The following is a 25,392-nucleotide window of genomic DNA, read 5'->3' on the forward strand; positions in this document are numbered from 1 at the left end:
TTGTCTAATGCATTGGCTGAGTCAAACAAGGACAGCCTAGTTTTCAATCTCTCCAGTTCTTCAATAGAACAGTTCCCTGGCGGGGAGTGTGTGCGTCTTCACTCTGCATTGGTGGGCAGAGCTGACCTCTCGTAGCCTGGAGATCACGGCGTAACTACTAGCCAGAGTTAGAGCTGAAGGTTCCCATGTTTTTGTTCAGGAGGACTCTGCTCTTGGAGTTAGATGGTATCTAATGCTGAGCCCAGAGCCAGCGGAATTCAGAGAATTGTTGTGCTGCTGAAGGCTATTTGCCAACGTACTTGTTACAGGAAACACAGGTAAAGGGTCATTTTGTTAACTCTTTTCTGCCACAATCTACCTTTTGTTTTGTCGCTTAAAGTTGTTAATGAGAGGACATGGCGTGTGTGTGTCTGCGCGCGTGTGTGTGTGTCTGCGCGCGTATGTGTGTGTCTGCGCGCGTGTGTGTGTGTCTGCGCGCGTATGTGTGTGTCTGCGCGCGTATGTGTGTGTCTGCGCGCGTATGTGTGTGTCTGCGCGCGTATGTGTGTGTCTGCGCGCGCGTGTGTGTCTGCGCGCGCGTGTGTGTGCGCGCGCGTGTGTGTGCGCGCGTGTGTGTGTCTGCGCGCGTGTGTGTCTGCGCGCGTATGTGTGTCTGCGCGCGCGTGTGTGTGCGCGCGTGTGTGTGTCTGCGCGCGCGTGTGTGTCTGCGCGCGTGTGTGTCTGCGCGCGTGTGTGTGTGTGTCTGCGCGCGTGTGTGTGTGCTGCGGGCGCGCGTGTGTGTGTGTCTGCGGGAGAGTGTGTGTGTGTCTGCGCGTGGCGCGTGTGTGTGTGTGTCTGCGCGTGTGGTGTGTTTCGCGCGCGTGTGTGTGTCTGCGGGCGCGTGTGTGTGTCTGCGGGCGCGTGTGTGTGTCTGCGGGCGCGTGTGTGTGTGTGTGTCTGCGGGCGTGTGTGTCTGCGCGCGCGTGTGTGTGTGTCTGCGCGCGCGTGTGTGTCTGCGGGCGTGTGTGTCTGCGCGCGCGTGTGTCTGCGCGCGCGTGTGTCTGCGCGCGTGTGTGTGTCTGCGCGCGCGTGTGTGTCTGCGCGTGTGTCTGCGCGCGCGTGTGTGTCTGCGGGCGTGTGTGTCTGCGGCGCTGGGGGTCTGGTGTGTGTGTGTGTCGGGGGCGTGTGTGTGTCTGCGGCGGGTGTGTGTGTGTGCGGGGGCGCGTGCGTCTGCGCGAGCGTGTGTGTGCGGGCGCGTGTGTGTGTCTGCAGGCGCGTGTGTGTCTGCAGGCGCGTGTGTGTCTGCGGGCGTGTGTGCGTGCGCGCGTCTCTGCGTGTGTGCGCGTATGTCTGCGAATGTGTCCGTGCGTGTGTCTGCGTGGGTGTGTCTGCGTGTGCGTGCCTATGTGTGTGCGTCTGCGTGTGCACGCCTGCGCTGTGTCTCCCACTAGTCTGACTGTCTCCGACTAGATTCTATCTTCGTCCCGCCCTGTCCCTGACATCAGTCTGAAGAAGGGTCTCGAGCTGAAATGTCACCCATTCCTTCTCTCCAGAGATGCTGCCTGACCCGCTGAGTTACTCCAGCATATTGTATCTATTTTCAATTTAAACCAGCACCTGCCGTTCCTTCTCACACAAGTGATAGTTGGATCAGTCCAAAGAAGGGTCCTTACCTGAAATGTTTAGTTTCGAGATACAGCATGGAAACAGGCTGCACCAAGTCGGCACCGACCAGTGAACGTACACTAGCACTGTCCTACACACACTAGGGACAAACAACAATTTTTACCGAAGCCAATTAACCTACAGACCTGCTCGACTTTGGAGTGTGGGAGGAAACCGGAGCACCCGGGGAAAACCCACGCGGTCACAGGGAGAACGGACAAACTCTGTACAGACAGCACCCGTAGTCAGGATCATACCCGGGCCCCTGGCGCTGTGAGGCAGCAACTCTACCACTGCGCCACTGTGCCGGCCTTCTATGAAAATGACTTTAAACTTGTCTATTTTAAACCAACCTAATTAGCAAATTGATCAAATGCTGATTTTTGAACTTGGATCCAGTTACAGGGTGACCTCTGTCCCCTGAATTGTAATGATTTGTAAAAGCTCAGGGCGATAGGGGATGGGCCGCACCAGACTGCACCAGTATGTAGCACACATGAGTACTAGTGTACGGATCATCGTTGGCCAGCAGGAACTCATTGGGCCGAAGGGCCTGTTTCCAGACTGTATCTCTAAACTAAACTAAACATTAAAGGGCCTGTCCCACTTGGGCGGCATTTGCGCGCCAAACTAAAAATTGGTTGGCGCGTGGTGAGGCGTGGTGGCATATGCAGTAACGCGCGGCACCCCAGGATTTTGGGATGCTCAAAATCCTTGCACGCCACCCACGTGACGTATTCCTTGCGCACATTGACATACTGGCGCCGTACGTGTAGCCTGTGGTTACGCACGGTGATGCACGAACATTGCCTATGCTAATTTATTATGCGTCACCCTGCATCAACATCCGTAACCATGCGCCGCCTGTACGTCGTCGGCACGCCATTTGCGTGTCATTTGAGCGCCGCACCACGTGACCACACGGGTATAAAGCGTGCGTAGTTTTGACATTTTTTCACTGGGAAAACACGCCCTTTCACACCCGTTAAAAACATCGAAAACGGCCAGTTTTTGAGCTGCAATTCACTGTGCCAGTCGGGGTGACCGTGAGGCACAGCTACCTAAATTTACAGTCCAAAAAAAAGATAGAAACTAAGGTAAATTCAAGAGGGAGCTGAAGGTGCAAAAACAGCGGAAGTCCTTCGCGGACATTTGTCGTGGAGATTTAAAGATCCAAAATATCGGGAATTATCGCAGTTGCTCGCTGCATTTCATCAAAAGTAAGGCATTATTGACTTTTTTATCTTTATTCATTTGTTATATTGAAAAGGTTTACTCAGATGCAAGCTAAGGAATGGGATAATTGTCAGCTGTTAGTTGGACAAAACTAGGACATTTTATTATTTGCCAAAATATATTTCTCAATGTTTCTTGTTTAAAGCCTGCACAATCTCCCAAACTACTTATTTATTTATTTGGGGGATTGTGCAGGCTTTAAACATGAAACATTGAGAAATATATTTTGGCAAATAATAAAATGTCCTAATTTTGTCCAACTAACAGCTGACAATTATCACATTCCTTAGCTTGCATCTGAGTAAAATTTATTTCAAAACGCATTGATAGTTTACGATTATTTAAATGGTAAATGTAGCTTCAGAAGCGTTTTCATTTTGCATGTTAAAACCCACCTGAGAACCATGGGCGATTTTGTAATTTTACTGAAGGATTTTTCACTTTTAAAACTCTTCATATGACAAATGAATAAAGATAAAAAAGTCAATAATGCCTTACTTTTGATTCAGATTCAGATTCAGATTCAATTTTAATTGTCATTGTCAGTGTACAGTACAGAGACAACGAAATGCATTTAGCATCTCCCTGGAAGAGCGACATAGCAAACGATTTGAATAAATAATAATAAGTGTCCGGGGGGGGGGGTGGTGATTGGCAGTCACCGAGGTACGTTGTTGAGTAGAGTGACAGCCGCCGGGAAGAAACTGTTCCTCGACCTGCTGGTTCGGCAACGGAGAGACCTGTAGTACCTCCCGGATGGTAGGAGGGTAAACAGTCCATGGTTGGGGTGAGAGCAGTCCTTGGCGATGCTGAGCGCCCTCCGCAGACAGCGCTTGCTTTGGACGGACTCAATGGAGGGGAGGGAGGAACCGGTGATGCGTTGGGCAATTTTCACCACCCTCTGCAATGCCTTCCGGTCGGAGACAGAGCAGTTGCCATACCATACTGTGATGCAGTTGGTAAGGATGCTCTCGATGGTGCAGCGGTAGAAGTTCACCAGGATCTGAGGAGACAGATGGACCTTCTTCAGTCTCCTCAGGAAGAAGAGACGCTGATGTGCCTTCTTGACCAGAGTTGAGGTAATGTGGGTCCAAGAGAGGTCACCGGAGATGTTGACTCCCAGGAACCTGAAGCTAGAAACACGTTCCACCTCCGTCCCGTTAATGTGGATGGGGGTGTGCGTGCCGCCTCTGGACTTCCTGAAGTCTACAATGAGCTCCTTGGTCTTCTTGGAGTTAAGGGCCAGGTTGTTGTCAGCGCACCATGCTGCTAAGTGCTGGACCTCCTCCCTGTAGGCCAGCTCATCGTTGTTGCTGATGAGGCCAATCACCGTTGTATCATCTGCATACTTGATGATGGTGTTAGTACCATGTACTGGTGTGCAGTCATAGGTGAAGAGGGAGTAGAGGAGGGGGCTCAGCACACAGTCCTGTGGAACGCCGGTGTTCAAGGTGAGGGTTGAAGAGGTGTGCTTGTCTAACCTCACAGACTGGGTTCTGTTGGTTAGAAAGTCCAGTATCCAGTTGCAGAGGGAGGGGTCGATGCCCAGGTTACCGAGTTTGGTGATCAGTTTTGATGGTATAATGGTGTTGAATACTGAGCTGTAATCGATGAACAGCATTCTTACGTAAGTGTCTCTGTTGTCGAGGTGGGAGAGGGCGGAGTGAAGTGCCGTTGAGATGGCATCCTCCGTACTCCTGTTCTTGCGGTAGGCAAACTGATAGGGATCCAGTGTGGGGGGTAGGCAGCTTTTGAGGTGTGCCAGGACCAGCCTCTCGAAGCACTTGGTGATGATGGGGATAAGTGCAACTGGGCGGAAGTCGTTGAGGCTTGCCGCAGTGGAGTGTTTTGGCACTGGCACGATGGAGGTGGTTTTAAGGCAAGTGGGGACAACTGCTTGGGCAAGTGACAGGTTGAAGATTTCAGTCCAGACGTCTGTCAGCTGCGCAGCACAGGCCCTGAGCACGCGCCCGGGGATGCCGTCAGGGCCAGCAGCTTTACGTGCATTAGTCCTACTCAGTGCCACGTATACTTCGTTTGATGAAATGCAGCGAGCAAACGCGATAATTCCCGATATTTTGGTTCTTTAAATTTCCATGACAAATGTCCGATAAGCACTTCCGCTGGTTTTGCACCTTCAGCTCCCTCTTGAATTTACCTTAGTTTCTATCTTTTTTTTTTGGACTGTAAATTTAGGTAGCTGTGCCTCACGGTCACCCCGACGGGCACAGTAAATTGCAGCTCAAAAACTGGCCGTTTTCGATGTTTTTAACGGGTGTGAAAGTGCGTGTTTTCCCATTCACTAACATGTACCGGAAGTACCAAGTGTACTCCAGTTTAAATTTTCAGTCACGTGGGTGCGGATCTACGCTCCAGTGACCTTTCGTGAAATCACCCTATTGAACTCTCAAAAGCTAGGGTGTAGTTCTGATCTTCCAACATACCTCTTTTTGGACTTGGAACTTTTTCCTCTGTAACTGTAATGCTATAACACTATAGTCAGACTGAAGATGGGTGTCATAGAAACATAGAAAAAAGGTGCAGGAGGAGGCCATTCGGCCCTTCGAGCCAGCACCGCCATTCATTGTGATCATGGCTGATCGTCCCCAATCAATAACTCGTGCCTGCCTTCTCCCCATATCCCTTTATTCTACCAGCCCCTAGAGCTCTATCTAACTCTCTCTTAAATCCATCCAGTGATTTGGCCTCCACTGCTGTCTGTGGCAGGGAATTCCACAAATTCAGAACTCTCTGGGTGAAAAAGTTTTTTCTCACCTCAGTCTTAAATGGCTCCCCTTTATTCTAAGACTGTGGCCCCTGGTTCTGGACTCGCCCAACATTGGGAACATTTTTCTCGCATCTAGCTTGTCCAGTCCTTTTATAATTTTATATGTTTCTATAAGATCCCCCCTCATCCTTCTAAACTCCAGTGAATACAAGCCTAGTCTTTTCAATCTTTCCTCATATGACAGTCCCGCCATCCCAGGGATCAATCTCGTGAACCTACGCTGCACTGTCTTGATCACAAGGATGTCCTTCCTCAAATTAGGAGACCAAAACTGTACACAATACTCCAGATCTGGTCTTACCAGAGCCCTATACAACTGCGAAAGAACCTCTTTACTCCCATACTGAAATCCTCTTGTTATGAAGACCCGAAACGTCACCTATTCCTTCGCTCCATAGATGCTGCCTCACCCGCTGAGTTTCTCCAGCTTTTTTGTCTACCTTCGATTTTATCCAGCATCTGCAGTTCTTTGTTAAACATGATGATAATATATCAATATACCAAGCACCCTGTGTAGGGGAAACATTATGATCAGCCTTGCAATCGTGCTGCTGTTTGAGACATCCCAAATGTTATCAACACAATGAATGGGGTTGAGAGGGAAAGACAGATCAGCCATGATTGAATGGCGGAGTAGACTCGATGGGCCGAATGGCCTGCCCCGATCGAGTTGTTTTTTGCAACACTGAATTAATGGTTAGCTTTCTGTGAGTCAGTGAACGAAACAGACAATGCTGGAAACACTCAGCAGGTTGAGCTGCATCTGTGGAGGGTGAAGCGGGGCTAATGCTGCAACTGGGAATGTGAGAAGACACACAAAGTTGGGTTGAAGGTGAGAGGAGCAAGATAGGAGCTTTTGGAGCATCTTTTTCACGGAGGGGGTGGTGGGTGTAAGGAACGAGCAGCCAGGGGAGGTAGTTGAGGCTTTGGTCGATTATTGTCACATGTAGTGAGGTAGAGTTGCTGCCTCACTCACTAATGCACAGCGCCGGAGACCAAGGCTGCATCCTGTCCTTGGGTCCTGTCTGTACGGAGTTTGCACGTTCCCCCTGTGACCTCCTGGGCTTCCTCCGGGTGCTCCGGTTTACCCCCACATATCATAAGGACGCAAGTGATAGGAGCAGAATCAGGCCGTTCTGCCCATCAAGTCTACTCCGCCATCCAATCATGGCTGATCTATCTCTCCCTCCGAACCCCACTCTCCTGCCTTCTCCCCGTAACCCACAGCCAAAGGCCTGCGGGTTTGTAGGTCAATGGGCCTCTAGATCGGTGGTCAGTGTGGACCTGGTGGGCCCAAGGGCCTGTGTCCCTGCTGTATCTCGACACAGAAACATAAACAATTCTGAATCATTGTTTGTTTCTAACTATAAAACCCGCAGCTATATCCTCATCAAAGCTCTCTCCCGAGTGTTTCTATTGACTGAACAATGATTCACACTATAGTGGGATCGTGATATGGCTGCAAATTCTTTGCAATGATTTTTGCATTTCTTGCTATTTCTGTAGAACATGGAACAAACAGTACGGCCCACAATGTCTTTACCCCAACATGATGCCAAGACAAACTGATCTCCTCTCTGCCTGCGCGTCATCCACATCTCTTTATTTCCCTGCATATCTACGTGGTATTTTAAAACCTTATCTGCCTCCACAAACCCACCACCCTCTGTAAAACAGAACATGCCCTGCACACCTCCATTCAACGTTCTCCCGCTCAACTTATCGCTACGCCCTCTAGTGTTGTTTAAGGACGAACTGCAGATGCTGGAAAATTCGAAGGTAGACAAAAATGCTGGAGAAACTCAGCGGGTGAGGCAGCATCTATGGAGCTAAGGAAATAGGCGACACTTCGGGTCGAGACCCTGCTATGAGAATGCAGGGCGACTTGGACAGGTTGGGTGAGTGGGCAGATGCATGGCAGAAGGTACACAAAAAAGCTGGAGAAACTCAGCGGGTGCAGCAGCATCTATGGAGCGAAGGAAATAGGCGAAACCTTTCTTCCGCCCGCAGATGTATGGCAGATGTAGTTTAATGCGGATAAATGTGAGGTTATCCACTTTGGTAGGAAAACTGGAAGGCAGATTACTGTTTAAATGGTGTCAAGTTGGGAAAAGCGGAAATACAACGGGATCTGGGGGTCCTTGTTCATCAGTCAATGAAAGTAAGCATGCAGGTACAGCAGGCAGTGAAGAAAGCCAATGGCATGTTGGCCTTTATGACAAGAGGAGTCGAGTATAGAAGCAAAGAGGCCCTTCTGCAGTTGTACAGAGCCCTAGTGAGACCACACCTGGAGTATTGTGTGCAGTTTTGGTCCCCGAATTTGTGGAAGGACATTCTTGCTATTGAGGGAGTGCAGCGTAGGTTTACAAGGTTAATTCCCGGGATGGCGGGACTGTCATATGCTGAGAGAATGGAGCAGCTGGGCTTGTACACTCTGGAGTTTGGAAGGATGAGAGGTGATCTTATTGAAACATAAGATTATTAAGGGTTTTGACAAGCTAGAGGCAGGAAACATGTTCCCAATGTTGGGGGAATCCAGAACCAGGGGCCAGAGTTTAAGAATAAGGGGTAAGCCATTTGGAACGGAGACAAGGAAACACTTTCTCTCATGAAGAGTTGTGAATCTGTGGAATTCTCACCCTCAGAGGGCGGTGGAGGCCGGTTCTCTGGATACTTTCAAGAGAGAGCTAGATAGGGCTCAAAGATAGCGGAGTCAGGAGATATGGGGAGAAGGCAGGAACGGGGTACTGATTGTGGTTGACCAACCATGATCACATTGAATGGCCTCCTCCTGCACCTATTGTCTATTGACCCGAAGCGTTGCCTATTCCTTCTCTCCATAGATGTTGCCTCACCCGCTGAGTTTCTCCAGCATTTTTGTCCAGCCTCCAAGTCAGTCAAGTCAAATTTATTTGTCACATACACATATGAGATGTCAAGTGAAATGAAAGTGGCAATGCTCGCGGACTTTTGTGCAAAAGACAAACAACCAAACAAACTAAAAACACAATCATAACACACATATTCTTTTACATAATAAATAATGGAAGGAAAAACGTTCAGTAGAGTTAGTCCCTGGTGAGATAGGCGTTTACAGTCCAAATGGCCTCTGGGAAGAAACTCCTTCTCAACCTCTCCGTTCTCACCGCATGGCAACGGAGGCGTTTGCCTGATCGTAGCAGCTGGAACAGTCCATTGAAGGGGTCTGTCATGATATTGTTGGCTCTGGAGTTGCACCTCCTAATGTATAGTTCCTGCAGGGGGGGCAAGTGAAGTTCCCATAGTGCGTTCGGTCGAACGCACTACTCTCTGCAGAGCCTTCTTGTCCTTGGCAGAGCAATTCCCAAACCAGATGGTAATGTTCCCGGACAAGATGCTTTCCACCGCCGCTGCGTAGAAGCACTGGAGGATCCTCGGAGACACTCTGAATTTCCTCAATTGCCTGAGGTGGTAAAGGCGCTGCTTTGCCTTACTCACGAGTGCTGAGGCGTGCGATGCCCATGTCATATCCTCAGAGATGTGGACTCCCAGATATTTAAAACAGCTCACCCTATCCACAGGATCCCCATTTATCCTCAATGGAGTGTACGTCCTCTGATGATGTGTCCTCCTAAAGTCCATGATCAGCTCCTTAGTTTTTTTGATGTTCAAGAGGAGGCTGTTATCCTGGCACCAGAGTGCTAGATCAGCCACCTCCTCCCGGTAGGCCTTCTCGTCGTTGTCTGAGATCAGGCCCACCACCACAGTGTCATCAGCAAACTTAATTATTGAGTTGGAGCTGAACCTAGCCACACAGTCATGTGTGTACAGGGAGTACAATAGGGGGCTGAGGACGCAACACTGGGGCGATCCTGTGCTCAGGGTGAGGGACTTCGATGTATTCCCTCCCATCTTGACTACCTGGGGCCTGGCGGTGAGAAAGTCCAGGACCCAGGCACACAGGGAGGTGTTGAGCTCCAATTCCAGTAGCTTCCCGGCCAGTCTGGTGGGGACTATCGTGTTGAAGGCTGAACTGTAGTCTATGAACAGCATCCTCACGTAGCCCCCCTTCTGGCTGTCCAGATGGGAGAGAGTGGTGTGCAAGACCTGGGAGACCGCATCGTCCGTGGATCTGTTCGGACGGTATGCGAACTGCAACGGGTCCATGTTCCGAGGGAGGAAGGTGCAGATGTGTTTCTTCACCAGCCTCTCAAAGCATTTCATGACTACTGAGGTGAGGGCCACCGGACGGTAGTCATTCAGACAGGCTGGGGAGGCATTTTTTGGTACCGGTACAATGATGGATCTTTTGAAGCAGGCAGGGACCGCGGACTTGTCCAGGGAGAGGTTGAATAATGTAGTGAGCACTGGAGCTAGTTGCGTAGCACAGGACTTGAGTACTCGCCCCGAGATGCCATTGGGCCATTCGGCCCTTCTCCTGCCTTCTCCCCGTAACTCCTGACACCCGTACTGATCAAGAATATATCTATCTCTGCCTTAAAAATATCAACTGACTTGGCCTCCACAGCCTTCTGTGGCAATGAGTTCACCACCCTCTGACTAAAGATATTTCTTCTTCTTTCTAAATGAATGTCCTTTAAATCTGAGGGTGTGCCCTCTAGTCCTAGACTTTCCCACCAGTGGAAACATCCTCTCCACATCCACTCTACCCAAGCCTCTCACTATTCCGTACTTTTCAATGAGGTCCCCCCTCATTCTTCTAAACTCCAGCGAGTACAGGCCCAGTGCCGACAAACGCTCATCATAGGTTAACCCACTCATTCCTGGGATCGTTCTTGTAAACCTCCTCTGGACCCTCTCCAGAGCCAGCACATCCTTCCTCGGATATGGGGCCCAAAACTGCTCACAATATTTCAAATGTGGCCTGACCAGCGCTTTCTAGAGCCTCAGCATTACATGTTTAAGAAGGAACTGCAGATGCAAGAGAAACTCAGCGGGTGAGGCAGAATCTATGGAGCGAAGGAATTCTGAAGAAGGGTTTCGACCCGAAATGTTGCCTATTTCCTTCGCTCCATAGATGCTGCCTCACCCGCTGAGTTTCTCCAGCATTTTGTCTACCTCAGCATTACATCCCTGTTTTTGTACTCTAGCCCTCTTGAAATAACTGAAAATAAGATACAGGAGCTTGAAAGTGCGCACCAGCAGACTCAGGAACAGCTTCTTCCCCTCTGTTATCATGCTTCTGAATGGATGGTTTAGTTGTTTGATAACAGCTGGGAAGAAACTGTCCCTAGAGTTCCAACACACTGTTCTGTTCTGTGTTCTATGAACGGTCTGGGATGATGGGATGGACTAAGAGTGTGACGTGAATAGTTTAATACTGCCACTGCAAGGGTTACATTCTGCCACAGGGTCACAAAGGCCATGCTTGTATGTCCTGATGTTTAGAAAGCTACAAGTTTGAGTAGCTCAGCTTTCCTTGGGCAGCTTACAACCCAGCGGTATGATCAATGATTTCCCTAATTTCTAGTAACTCCTGCATTTCCCCCCCCCATCTCCCACCTTAAGCGGCTGTCCCACTTTTACGACCTAATTCACAACCTTTTTTACTCGTGGACATTTTTCGTCAGGCTAGAAAAACGCCCCGACCTACTCGATGCCACGAGTACCTAAATTTAGGAGATTGAGAGGGGATCTTATAGAAACTTACAAAATTCTTAAGGGGTTGGACAGGCTAGATGCAGGAAGATTGTTCCCGATGTTGGGGAAGTCCAGGACAAGGGGTCACAGCTTAAGGATAAGGGGGAAATCCTTTAAAACCGAGATGAGGAGAACTTTTTTCACACAGAGAGTGGTGAATCTCTGGAACGCTCTGCCATAGAGGGTAGTTGAGGTCAGTTCATTGGCTATATTTAAGAGGGAGTTAGATGTGGCCCTTGTGGCCAAGGGGATCAGAGGGTATGGAGAGAAGGCAGGTACGGGATACTGAGTTGGATGATCAGCCATGATCATATTGAATGGCAGTGCAGGCTCGAAGGGCCGAATGGCCTACTCCTGTACCTAATTTCTATGTTTCTATGTTTCTACCTACGACTAGCGTCACGACCTACCTACGACCTCGTGACGACCATGCTGCGAGTACGAGTCGAGGGCAAACTCGGCAGAGGTCGTGAAAGTGGGACAGGCCCTTTAGTCGTCCGAGCAGTTCCATTGCTTGCATCCCTGTCTCCCGCTTGTTATCACACCTTCTCCAGCCCACATTGGGCCATTATGGACTCCACTCTTCCTAGGGTCATCTGCTGCCGGACCTAATATGTTCTGGCCTTCTCTTGTCCACCAGTCTGTGGAAGGGTCTCAACCTGAAACGCCACCTTTACCTTTTCTCTAGGTTTGCTGCCTGATCCCCCCGCTAAGTTACTCCAGCACTTTGCGTCGACCTTGAGTAGTTCAATAGTTTTGTGATAGAAACATAGAAACACAGAAAATAGGTGCAGGAGTAGGCCATTCGGCCCTTCGAGCCTGCACCGCCATTCAATATGATCATGGCTGATCATCCAACTCAGTATCCTGTACCTGCCTTCTCTCCATACCTCCTGATCCCTTTAGCCACGAGGACCACATCCAACTCCCTCTTAAATATAGCCAATGAACTGGCCTCAACTACCTTCTGCGGCAGAGAGTTCCAGAGATTCACCACTCTCTGTGTGAAAAATGTTTTTCTCATCTCGGTCCTAAAGGATTTCCTCCTTATCCTTAAACTGTGACCCCTTGTTCTGGACTTCCCCAACATCGGGAACAATCTTCCTGCATCTAGCCTGTCCAACCCCTTAAGAATTTTGTACGTTTCTATAAGATCCCCCCTCAATCTTCTAAATTCTAGCGAGTACAAACCGAGTCTATCCCGTCTTTCTTCATATGAAAGTCCTGACATCCCAGGAATCAGGAACCCTCTATGGCAAGAATGTCTTTCCTCAGATTAGGAGATCAAAACTGTAAGCAATACTCCAGGTGTGGTCTCACCAACATAAAATGGTTGCATTCAAAACAATATATTTCACTGTTACATTAGTTTAGTTTAGAGATATAGCGCGGAAACAGGCCCTTCGGCCCACCGAGTCTGCTCTGATCAGCGATCCCCGCACACTAATACTATCCCACACACACTAGGGACAATTTATAATTTTACCGAACCCAATTAGCTTACAAACCCACACGTCTTTGGAGTGTGAGAGGAAACCGGAGCACCCAGAGGAAACCCACGCGGTCACAGGGAGAACGTACAAACACCTTACAGCACTGGTAGTCTGGATCGAACCCGGGTCTCTGGCGCTGTGAGGCGGCAACGTTACCGCTGCACCACCGTGACGCCCTAAACCGTACAATGAATCACTGACTTACCAGGTAGACCCGTCAGGCCCAGATCAGGAAAGACCACCAACCCTGGAGGGATCCCCTGCACCAGCCTCTCCCCTCCTAACCCCATTCTCCTGCCTTGCCCCCTTAACCTCTGGACACCCGTACTAATCAAGTACAGTGTTGAGACTGGATGTAGAAGGATTGGATTTCAAAGTTGAATTTGGTTTGGTACGGATCTACATCGTTCAACAAACCAAACACCGTTGAGTTTACTGATGGATAAAGATCCAAGGGTTGTGGTTGGAGCCATGATGTTGAAACGAGTTTCACCTGAAGCTGACTCATGGAACATGCCGAAGGAGTTGAATAGCCTCCTTGTACAAGAGAGGTTTGGGCAGGAAGACTAGCGCTGCAGGTCAAGCAGCATTCCCCAGCCTCTTGGACCCATTCCTGCTTTCCCAGTACGTGCAGTTGACAAAATAATGCTGCTGCTGTTCAGGTTGGTGTGTGGATGTGGTCACGTCAGTGGGGATTGGTTTCCACTCAGACAGGGACCAGACTAATCCTTCCCCTGGCCCGTGGGGTTACATCCAGGAAACGGAGATTCGCTCCTCTTGTCCAATTGAGCAAAGATTCCTAGAGCAGAGCAAAATAGTCCACGACGAAAAAGCCGTAGAAGGTCATGGGTAATCTTTAGCGCCATTTCCGTAACCGGCTTCCCTCTCCACAACTATCTTTGCTTTCGTCATGGCGTCTTCATATAGCTATTATTTCACCCAATACCACACAAATCATCACACATGTCTCAGCTGCAGGTGATCACTTTGATATTCCTGCCTAGTCTTCCTTATTAACTTTGAACATACAAAATATTGGCATTAGGAAGGAGCTCCAGAAAATCCTGCACCCACTCATCCTCTCCACCCCCCCCCATGACGTGGACACGGAGTAATCCTTTTTTTTTGTTAAACATCTATTTCCTTCGGGTGCTTTTTTAAAAAAAATTCCCCCTTACCATTTCCGTACTTTTTCGATAGCTGCCACGACCCGTTTGATGTCATCCTTCACCCTGCTCTTGGTCTCGGCCCGTGTGTGTGTGTGTCGCAGTCTGAGGGGAGAAGAATCGGCACCAATTCTGGTCCTTGATTATGTTGCTGGCCTTGCTGAGGCAGCGTGAGGTGGCCTTGCTGAGGCAGCGTGAGATGTAGATCAATGGATGGGAGGTGTAAGAAGGAACTGCAGATGCTAGTTTAAACTGAAGATGGACGCAAAATGCTGGAGTCACTCAGCGGGACAGGCAGCATCTCATGGGTGACGTTTCAGGTCGAGACTCGGGTCTGAAGAAGGGTCTCGACCTGAAACATCACCCATTCCTTCTCTCCAGAGATGCTGCCTGTCCCGCTGAGTTACTCCAGCTTTTTGTGTCTATCAATGGAAGGGAGGTTGGTTTGTGTGATGGTTCTGGGCTGCGTCCACAATTAGTTGCAATTTCCTGCGGTCTTGGATGGAGCTGTTCCCAAACCTGTGCTGTGATGCATCCCGATAAAATGCTGTAGAAGTTGGTGAGAGTTGTAGGGGACATGCCGAACATCCTAAGCCATGTAAGGAAGTAGAGGCATTGCTGTGTTTTCGTGGTCGTTGCTTCAGTCTGGGTGGTCCGTGTCCTTGCCCTCATTTCCCCACAAGGTGAGAGGAGGCGAGGAGATGCGATGTGGTCACTCGCTGCTGGACCGCTGGTACACGGCCAGGGACCTGCCGATGAACGTTGATCTTGTTTTATTTCCCCCTAACATTTACTTTTCCTTTGCAGAAGGTCATTTCCTGCTGCCGCTGAACCGTAAAGTAATTTATCAACACAGACAGAGGGACAATGCACCAGTGACTGCTCAGGTACGGGCGGTGGGGAGTGGGCCGGGGATAGGGGCTAGGTCTGGCTCAGGATTAGAGTACCTGCCGTTACAGTTCTACTATGTGAGGGGTGTTGGACGTCTGCTTAACATGGAGGGGGCTGAATCAAGATGCATAACACCATCCTCGGAAGATTCCTTAGGCAGGCTTCGGAGGTTCGGCATGTCCCCGACAACTCTCACCAACTTCTACAGATGCGCCGCAGGAAGCATTTTATCGGGATGCCTCACAGCACGGTTTGGGAACAGCTCCATCCAAGTTAGCAACTAATTGTGGACGCAGCCCAGACCAACCTCCCTCCCATTGACTCCATCTACACCTCACGCTGCCTCGGCAAGGCCAGCAGCATCGTCAAGGACCAGTCTCACCCCGCGGGGTCACTCCCATCAGGCAAGAGGTACAAAAATGTGAAAACGCACACCTCCAGATTCAGGGACAGTGTCTTCCCGGCTGTTATCAGGCAACTAAACCGTCATATCACCAACTAAACAGCGGTGCTGAACTACTATCTACCTCATTGGTGACCCTCGGACTATCCTTGATCGGACTTTACTGGGCTTTATCTTGCACTGATCGTTATTGAAGTTATTCCCTTCATCATGTATCTGTACACTGTGGACGGCTCGATTGTAATCATGCATTGTCTTTCCGCTGACTGGATAGCACGCAACAAAAGCTTTTCACTGTACCTCGGTACACGTGACAATGAGCTAAACTCAGGTGAAACTCGGGTGACCTCAGGGACCTTGTGTTGAGATGTGAATGGGCTGCTCTGTGCAGCACCAGCACAGGGAAGACTACATCACCAGTAAACTCCCCAAGCCTTCATCTGACCTGCATTAGGGCTAGGTTATCATTAATACCCTCTGGAGCTCGGGGGCTAGTAGGGTTAGGCCCCAGCTGCGAGAGACCTGAGGAAGGGTCCCACCCACTCATCCATGTTCTCCACAGATGCTGCCTGACCCGACTCCAGCACTCTGTGAAACGATACTCCAGCACTCTGTGAAACGTCACCTATCCATGTTCTCCACAGATGCTGCCTGACCCGCTGAGTTACTCCAGCACTCTGTGTCTTTTCTTTCTCTATATGTTCATGTCACAGGAACAGAATTAGGCCCATCGAATACTCCGTCATTCATTCATTTAAAGCGGGCATTGACAGGTTCTTGATTGGTACGTGTTTGGGGTTATGGGGAGAAGGCAGGAGAATGGGGTTAGGAGAGAAAGTTAGATCAGCCATGATTGAATGGCAGTGTAAACTTGATGGGCCGATGGGTCTGATATTTTTCCCTCTCGACCCCATCTTCCTGCCTTCTCCCCATAACCTTTGACACCCTTAATCAATGGCCTGTCAATCTCCACTTTAAAAGCACCCAATGTTTAGTTTACTTTAGAGGATACAGGCCCTTCGGCCCACCGAGTCCGCACCTACTAGCGATCCCCACACACTAACACTATCCTACACACAGTAGCGACAATTTCAAAAAACCTCTGAAGCCAATTCACTTACAAACCTGAACATTTACAGAGTGTGGGATGAAAGTCCTCAGGGGGCAGTGGAGGCCGGTTCTCTGGATGCTTTCAAGAGAGAGCTAGATAGGGCTCTTAAAGATAGTGGAGTCAGGAGATATGGGGAGAAGGCAGGAACGGGGTACTGATTGGGGATGATCAGCCATGATCACATTGAATGGCGGTGCTGGCTCGAAAGGCCGAATGGCCTACTCCTGCACCTATTGTCTATTTTAACCGGAGCACCCGGAGAAAACCCACGCAGGTCACGGGGAGAACATACAAACTCTGTACAGACAGCGCCCGTAGTCAGGATGGTACCCACGTCTCTGGCGCTGTGAGGCAGCAACTCTACCGCTGCACCACCGTGCCTCCACCGCCGTCTGTGGCAATGAATTCCAATGATTCACCACCCTCTTGACTAGGAGAAGTTCCTCCTTGTCTCCATTCTGGAATTCTGAATGCCATTCCGAGGGTTCTGTTCCTCTGTGAGGCGCAGCCAAGACCAACGCTCAGCCAGAGGATGGAGAACACACCTCTGTCTGGATCTCAGGTCGGGCCCACACCAGCCCTGTCTTTCCATCCTGTTGCAAACACTCATTCATGGCCAGCTGTTTATTTAATCCCTGAGCCAAACCTAAGAAGCAGACTGCTGGAGGAACTCAGCGGGTCAGGCAGCAAGTGCAAGAAGGAAGTGCAGATGCTGGTTTACACCGAAGACGGAAGCAAAATGCTGGAGGAACTCAGCGGGTCAGGCATTATCTCTGGAGAGAAGGAATAGGTGACGGTTCGGGTCCAGACCCTTCTTCAGACTCAGCGGGACAGGCAACATCTGTGGAGTGAAATGGATAGATAGCATTTCAGGTCGCGACCCCTCTTCGGGTTGATTGACCTGTTGAGTTCCTCCAGCACTTTGTGATTTGCTCAACGTTCCAGCACCTGCAGTTCCTCGAGCCTCCAGCCATACTAGGCACGTAGGGTAGGCAGTCAGTCGACTTTTATAAAGTAATTCGTCTTCAAAAGCATTATAGGCAATAGGTGCAGGAGTAGGCCATTCGGCTGTTTGAGCCAGCTCCGCCATTCAATATGATCATGGCTGATCATCCCCAATCTGCACCCGGTCCCTGCCTTCTCACCATATCCCCTGACTCCGCTATCTTTAAGAGCTCTATCTAATTCTCTCTTGAAAGCATCCAGAGAATTGGCCTCCACTGCTTTCTGAGGCAGAGAATTCCCCAGATTCACCACTCTCTGTGTAAAAATGTTTTTCCTCATCTCTGTTGTAAATGGCTTACCCCTTATTCTTAAACTGTGGCCCCTGGTTCTGGGCTCCCCCAACATCGGGAACATGTTTCCTGCCTCTAATGTGACCAATCCCTTAATAATCTTATATGTTTCAATAAGATACCCTCTCATCCTTCTAAACTCCAGAGCATACGCCCAGCCGCTCCATTCTATCAACATATGACAGTCCCGCCATCCTGTGAATTAACCTCGTGAATTTTAGTTGATCCAGTCAGCGGAAATACTACATGATTATAATCGAGCCATCCAAAGTGTACAGATACACGATAAAGGGAATAACGTTTAGTGCAAGATAAAGTACAATTAAAGATAGTCCGAGGGTCTCCAATGAGGTAGATGGTAGATCAGAACCGCTCTCTTGTCTGATAGAAAACAGCTGGGTAGAAACTATCCTTGAATCTGGTGTTTTCACACTACTGTACCTCTTGCCTGAAGGGGGAAGGAAGAAGAGGGAGTAACCGGGATGAGACTGTGTGGGTGTACGGATGATCACTGGTCGGCAAGGACTCGGTGTGCCGAGGGGCCTGTTTCCACATTCTATCTCTAAACTAAACGCATCCGGTAATATTATGCAATCAAGTCAAACTCCAGTCCAACAGGTAGAGCAAAGGGGAAGATACAGAGTGCAGAATATAGTTCTCAGCATTGTAGCGCATCAGTTCCACAGACAAAGTCCAATGTCCACAATGGGGTGGAGGTGAATCGGACAGTACCCTAGCTTATGGAAGGGCCGTTCAGAAGCCCAATAACAGAGGGGAAGAAGCTGTTCCTGAGTCTGGTGGTGCGCGCTTTCATGCTTCTGTACCTTCTGCCGAGTTGGGAGCGGGGAGAAGAAGGAATGACCAGGGTGGGGATGTCTTTGATTGTGTCGGCTGCTTTCCCGGGGCAGCGTGAAGTGTAGATGGAGTCGATGGTGGGGAGTATGGTGTGTGTGATGGACTGGGCTACATCTACAATGGTGGGGAGTGTGGTGTGTGTGATGGACTGGGCTACATCTACAATGGTGGGTAGTGTGTATTCCTCGACGTGTGTTGTATATGTCTAGGGCCTTACTAACCACCCCCATGCCTGCACCGTTCTGACCTGCTGGGCGGGTAACACAGCCTCGCTATTCACAGCACTCTACACTGGCAAAGTATCAAACTGCTCTGACGGCCTCGTTGTAGGGCGGTGGGAGAAGGGAGAAGAATCATCAGGCATTCAGTGGAACGGGGAGGAAAATCAGGAGATACATGCAATTATGCTGGGTCAAGCTTGGATCACCCGTTTAGTTAGACAATAGGTGCTGGAGTAGGCCATTCAGGGAGTGATTGGGGAGTGTGGTCTGCGTGATGGACTGGGCTACATCTACAATGGTGGGGAGTGTGGTGTGTGTGATGGACTGGGCTACATCTACAATGGTGGGGAGTGTGGTGTGTGTGATGGACTGGGCTACATCTACAATGGTGGGGAGTGTGGTGTGTGTGATGGACTGGGCTACATCTACAATGGTGGGGAGTGTGGTGTGTGTGATGGACTGGGCTACATCTACAATGGTGGGGAGTGTGGTGTATGTGATGGACTGGGCTACATCTACAACTCTGCAATGTCTTGTGGTCTTGGGCAGAGCTGTTCCCAAACCAAGATGTGATGCATAGAAACATAGAAATTAGGTGGGGAGTGTGGTTCGGCCCTGTGATGGACTGCACCGCTACATTCAATATGATCATGGCTGATCATCCAACTCAGTATCCTGTACCTGTTCTTCCATGGATCCCCTTGGGGCCACATCTAACTCCCTCTTAAATATAGCCAATGAACTGGCCTCAACTACCCTCTGTGGCAGAGAGTTCCAGAGATGTGATGCATCCACAACAGTGTGCTTTCTGTAATGCATCTGTAGAAGTTGAGCACTGTACCTCAGTACACGTGACAATAATAAACCTGAACCTTTTCCCTCCACACTGTGTCGGGACAACCTGAAACGCCAGACATCCATTTGCCTCCACGGAGGCTGCCCGGCCAGGATCATTCCAGATATAGATTTATTATTGTCACGTGTCCCGAGGTACAGTGGCACTCTGTCCAAACAGATCAGATAATACTACTCCAGTACAATATATAGAGCAAAGGGGAAGATACAGAGTGCAGAATGTAGTTCTCAGCATTGTAGCGCATCAGTTCCACAGAAGCATCGGGGCACAGTTTCAGTCCTATTTCCTGCGGTTTTTCTGTGCTAAGGGTCCATGTTAGTGGTGACGGTAATCTTTCTCTCATGCAGAGTATGGAAACGTTGTTTCACAACGTGCTGGACGACAATCCAGCTGATGTTCACCAGCTTTTCTTTAACACCCGGCCGTCCGTCTTTGGTGAGTTGTGGCATGTTTGTACCCGTTTCCTCCCTCCATGAACTTCTCAAGAGTCAAGTCAAGAGAGTTTTATTGCCGTGTGTCCCAGATAGGACAATGAAATACTTGCTTGCTGCAGCACAACAGAATATGTGTTCTGTGTAATCTTTTCCATCATAGAACACAGAACAGCACAGAAGATGCCGGAGTAACTCAGTGGAACCGGCAGCATCTCTGAAGAGAAGGAATGGGTGACGTTTTGGGTTGAGACACCTCTGCAGACTGAACCCATTCCTTTTCTCCCAGAGACGCTGCCTGTCCGGCTGAGTTACTCCAGCATTTTGTGTCTATCTTTGGCGTAAACTAGCATCTGCGGTTCCTTCCTACACGTAGAAACATAGACAATAGGTGCAAGAGTAGGTCATTCGGCCCTTCGAGCCAGCACCGCCATTCAATATGAATCGTGGCTAATCATCCAAAGTCTGTACCCCGTTCCTACTTTTTCCCCATATCCCTTGATTCCGTTTGCCAAAGAACTAAATCTAACTCTTTTGAAAACATCCAGTGAATTGGCCCCCACTGCCTTCAGTGGCAGAGAATTCCACAGATTCACAACTCTGGGTGAAAAAGTTTTTCTTCATCTCGGCCCTAAATGGCTTACCTCTTATTCTTAATCTGTGGCCCCTGGTTCTGGACTCCCCCAACATTGGGAACATTTTTCCTGCATCTTACCTGCCCAATCCCAAGAATTTTATATATTTCTATAAGATCTCCTCTCGCCCTTCTAAATTCCAGTAAATACAAACTCAATCGACCTATTCTTTCATCGTACATCAGTCCCGCCATCCCGGGAATTATCCTGGTAAACCTACGCTGCACTCCCTCAATAGCAATAATGTCCTTCCTCAAATTAGGTGACCAAAACTGTACACAATACTCCAGGTGTGGTCTCACTAGGGCCCTATACAACTGCAGAAATACCTCTTTGCTCCTACACTCAACTCCTCTTGTTATGAAGGCCAACATGCCATTCATTCGCTTTCTTCACTGCCTGCTGTACCTGCATGCTTACTTTCATTGACTAAAGAACAAAGACCCACAGATCCCGTTGTACTTACCCTTTTCCCAACTTGAAACCATTTAGATAATAATCTGCCTTCCTGTTTTTGCTACCAAAGTGGGTAACCTCACATTTATCCACATTAAACTGCATCAGCCATGCATCTGCCCACTTACCCAACCTGTCCAAGTCACCCTGCATTCTCATAGTATCCTCCTCACAGTTCACACTGCCCACCCAGCTTTGTGTCATCTTCAAATTTGCTAATGATACTTTGAATCCCTTCATCCAAATCATTGATGTATATTTTGAATAGCTGCGGTCCCAGCACCGAGCCTTGCGGTACCCCACTAGTCACTGCCTGCCATTCTGAAAGGGACCCGTTAATCCCTACTCTTTGTTTCCTGTCTGTCAACCAATTTTCTATGCATGTTAGCACCCTACCCCTGATAGCATGTGCTCTAATTTTGCCCACTAATCTCCTATGTGGGGCCTTATTTGCATGCTTACTTTCAGTGACTGATGTACGAGGACACCCAGGATTTATTGCATCTCCCGCCTTTTCCTAATCTGAACATAGAACAGTACAGCACAGGAACAGGCCCTTTGGCCCACAATATCCTTGCCAAACATTGTACTGACAAACCGATCTCACCTATTCCTGCATGAGGTCCATATCCATCCATTCCCTGAATATCCACGTACCAAAAATTATCTTTGTCTTTTGTCTGAAGAAGGGTCCCAACTTGAAATATCACCTATTGAAGATGGGCAGAACACGCAAGTGTAACCCAGCGGGTGAGGCAGCACCTGTGGAAAGGATGGTTTTGGGGTCGAGTGGTTTTAGTGTGAAGCGGGGTCCCGACCCTAAACGTCACCCCTATCCATGTTCTCCACAGATGCTGCCTGACCCACTGAGTTACTCCAGCACTCTGTGAAACGTCACCTATCCATGTTCTCCACAGATGCTGCCTGACCCGCTGAGTTACTCCAGCACTCTGTGAAACGTCACCTATCCATGTTCTCCACAGATGCTGCCTCACCCGCTGAGTTACTCCAGCACTCTGTGTCTGTCCTATACACGATTCCAGCAGTGTCTCCCCCTGTGGTGTGGGGATCCTGTTTGAGGAGCAAGGGTGGGTACACTTCACAGTGGGTTGTACACTGGTGAACAGGGGAGAGGGGGTCGTGGCCTGTGCTCACAGTGGGCCTGTCCCTGGTGGTCTATGGGTCTCCCCCTGTCCCGACAGTGGGGCTTGTGCTCAGGGGGGATGTCGACAGGGAGGTCTATGGGGAGAGGCCTGTGCCCAAGGTGGGTGTGTCCCCCTGTGGTCTATGGGGAGCGGGGCCTGTGCTCAGGGGGGGCGTGTCGATTGGTGGGCTATGGGGAGCGAGGCCTGTGCTCAGGGTGGGCCTGTCCATTGGTGGTCTATGGGGAGGGGAGCGGGGCCTGTGCTCACAGTGGGCCTGTCCACTGGTGGTCTATGGGGAGACGGCCTATGCTGACAGTGGGGTCCAGACAGTGGGCCTGTGCTGACAGTGGGGCCTGTGCTGACAGTGGGCCTGTCCACTGGTGGTCTATGGGAGGACGACCTGTGGGGCCTGTGCTCACAGTGGGGCTTGTGCTCAGGGGGGGCCTGTCGACTGGTGGTCTATGGGGAGTGGGGCCTGTGCTCACAGTGGGCCTGTGTTTGCAATGGGCCTGTCCACTGGTGGTCTATGGGGAGAGGACTGTGGGGCCTGTGCTCACAGTGGGCCTGTCCAGGGGGGGCTGACTGGTCTATGGGAGCAGGGCCTGTGCTGACAGTGGGCCTGTCCACTGGTGGTCTATGGGGAGCGGGGCCTGTGCTGACAGTGGGCCTGTCCACTGGTGGTCTATGGGAGCAGGGCCTATGCTGACAGTGAGCCTGTCTGACTGGTGGGCCTGTGCTGAGCAGTGGGCCTGTGCTGACAGTGGGCCTGTCCAGACAGTGGGCCTGTCCACTGGTGGTCTATGGGAGCGGGGCTGTGCTGACAGTGGGCCTGTCCACTGGTGGTCTATGGGAGCGGGGCCTATGCTGACAGAGAGCCTGTGTTCCCGCTGCAGATTCCAGTGATGAGGATGGTACGTTCGAGGACGGTTACGAGTCCAATGAGGACGGGGTGCAGCGGATCACGGACACCTTCTGCGGGCTGCGGCGGAACTTCCTGTGTGACCCCCCCCAGCTGGCACTGCGGCCCATCGCCGACCCCTACTGCACAAAGCCCAAGCCCTACAGGGGCCCGGCAGAGGTACGAGAACCTGCAGCCTGGAACAGCACAGCAACAGGCCCTTCTCGGCCCACAGTGTCCCTGCCCATCCACCACACCTAGATCAACTAACCTCTGCCTGGGCATGGTCCATATCCCTCCATTCCCTGCATATTCATGTGCAGATCTAAAAGCCTCTTAAACACCGCTATCGTATCTGCCTCCACCCCCACCCGAGGCAGTGTGTTCCAGGGCCCCACCATTGTCTGTGAGCAGCTGTTATCAGGCAACTGAAGCATCATATCAACAACTAGGGAGCAGTCCAGAGCTACTAATGACCTTGAATACATCCAGGGAATTGGCCTCCACTTCCTTCTGTGGCAGAGAATTCCACAGATTCACAACTCTCTGGGCGATTTTCCTTGTCATAATTTGATAGACTTCTGTCAGGTCCCCCTCAGGGACGTTCCAGGGAAACCAGTCCTAGTCCAACCTCTCCCTGTAGCTGAAACCCTCTAATCCAGGCAACATTCTGGTGATCCTCCTCTGCCCTCCCCCCACCCTCTCCAAAGCCCCCACATCCTTCCTGTAATGGGGGCGACCAGAACTGGACGCAATACTCCACATGTGTTCCGACCAAAGTCCAACAGAGCTGCATCCTGACTCTTATATTCAATACGCCTGCAATGATGGTAAACACACAATGCACTTTCTTCACCCCCCTTTACTGAGCTGTGAACCTGGATTACAAGGTTAATTCCCGGGATGGCAGGACTGTCGTATGCTGAGAGAATGGAGCGGCTGGGCTTGTATACCATGGAGTTTAGAAGGATGAGAAGGGATCTTGTTGAAACATATAAGATTATTAAGGGTTTGGACACGCTAGAGGCAGGAAACATGCTCCCGATGTTGGGGGGGGGTCCAGAACCAGGGGCCACAGTTTAAGAATAAGGGATAAGCCATTTAGAACGGAGATGAGGAAACACTTTTTCACACACAGAGTGGTGAGTCTGGAATTCTCTACCTCAGAAGGCGGTGGAGGCCGGTTCTCTGGATGCTTTCAAGAGAGAGGTAGATAGGGCTCTTAAAGATAGCGGAGTCAGGGGATATGGGGAGAAGGCAGGAACGGGGTACTGATTGTGGATGATCAGCCATGATCACATTGAATGGTGGTACTGGCTTGAAGGGCCGAATGGCCTACTCGTGCACCTATTGTCCATCTGCACATCAATGCTGTAAAAGGTTTTGGCATTAACTGTATGCTCTGGCCCGCAGCTTCCCATGGAAAATGGCCCTGCGTGCACTATAATAATAATTAATAATCTTATTTATATAGCACATTTTTAGTCAACTTGCATTGACCCCAAAGTGCTTCACATAATTACATTACATTTTACGCAGGCAAAGGTGGGTGAAGTGTCTTGCCCCAAGGACACAACGACAGTATGCACTCCAAGCGGGATTCGAACCGGCTACCTTCCGGTCGCCAGCCGAACACTTAACCCATTGCGCCATCTGTCGTCCCACTATAACCTGAGCCCAGGTAACACCCTGGTGAATCTTTTCTCCATCCTTGCTGACATCCTTCAGTTGCGTTTAGTTTACTGCCCCGTGTACTGAGGTACAGTGAAAAGCTTTTACTGCGTCCGTTCTGTAGCTGGGTGACCAGCTGGTGTGTAACGTGGTTTGGGACCAGTGTGTGTGTGTGTTTGCTGATGTGTTCATTATGCTTGATAGATTCCTGATTAATGTGGAAACAGGCCCTTCGGCCCAACTCGCCCAACAATGTCCCAGCTACACTAGTCCCACCTGCCTGTGTTTGCCCCATATCCCTCCAAACCTGTCCTATCCATGTACTTGTTTATTAAATGTTGCAAAAGTCCCAGCCTCAACTACCTCCTCTGGCAGCTCGTTCCATACACCCACCATCCTTTGTGTGAAAAAGTTACCCCTCAGATTCCTATTAAAATAAATTCCCCTTTGCCTTTAACCTATGTCCTCTGTTCCTCGATTCCCCTACTCTGGGCAAGAGACTCTGTGCATCTACCCGATCTATTCCTCTCATGATTTTATACACCTCTATAAGATCA

At 50.0% G+C, this 25,392-nt stretch overlaps 1 protein-coding gene across 1 annotated transcript in view; it reads left to right on the top strand.

The window, feature by feature from the left end:
• LOC129693505 (uncharacterized) overlaps positions 1-25,392 on the top strand; it is a 74,192-nt gene that overhangs the window by 11,013 nt on the left and 37,787 nt on the right. The window contains exons 2-4 of the mRNA XM_055630316.1: positions 14,775-14,854; positions 19,947-20,034; positions 23,160-23,344. Coding sequence (XP_055486291.1) covers positions 14,775-14,854; positions 19,947-20,034; positions 23,160-23,344 — 353 coding nt within the window. The remainder of the gene's footprint in view (positions 1-14,774; positions 14,855-19,946; positions 20,035-23,159; positions 23,345-25,392) is intronic.

Source organism: Leucoraja erinacea, unplaced genomic scaffold, assembly GCF_028641065.1.
Source record: "Leucoraja erinacea ecotype New England unplaced genomic scaffold, Leri_hhj_1 Leri_316S, whole genome shotgun sequence".
Taxonomy (NCBI): Eukaryota; Metazoa; Chordata; class Chondrichthyes; order Rajiformes; family Rajidae; genus Leucoraja; species Leucoraja erinaceus.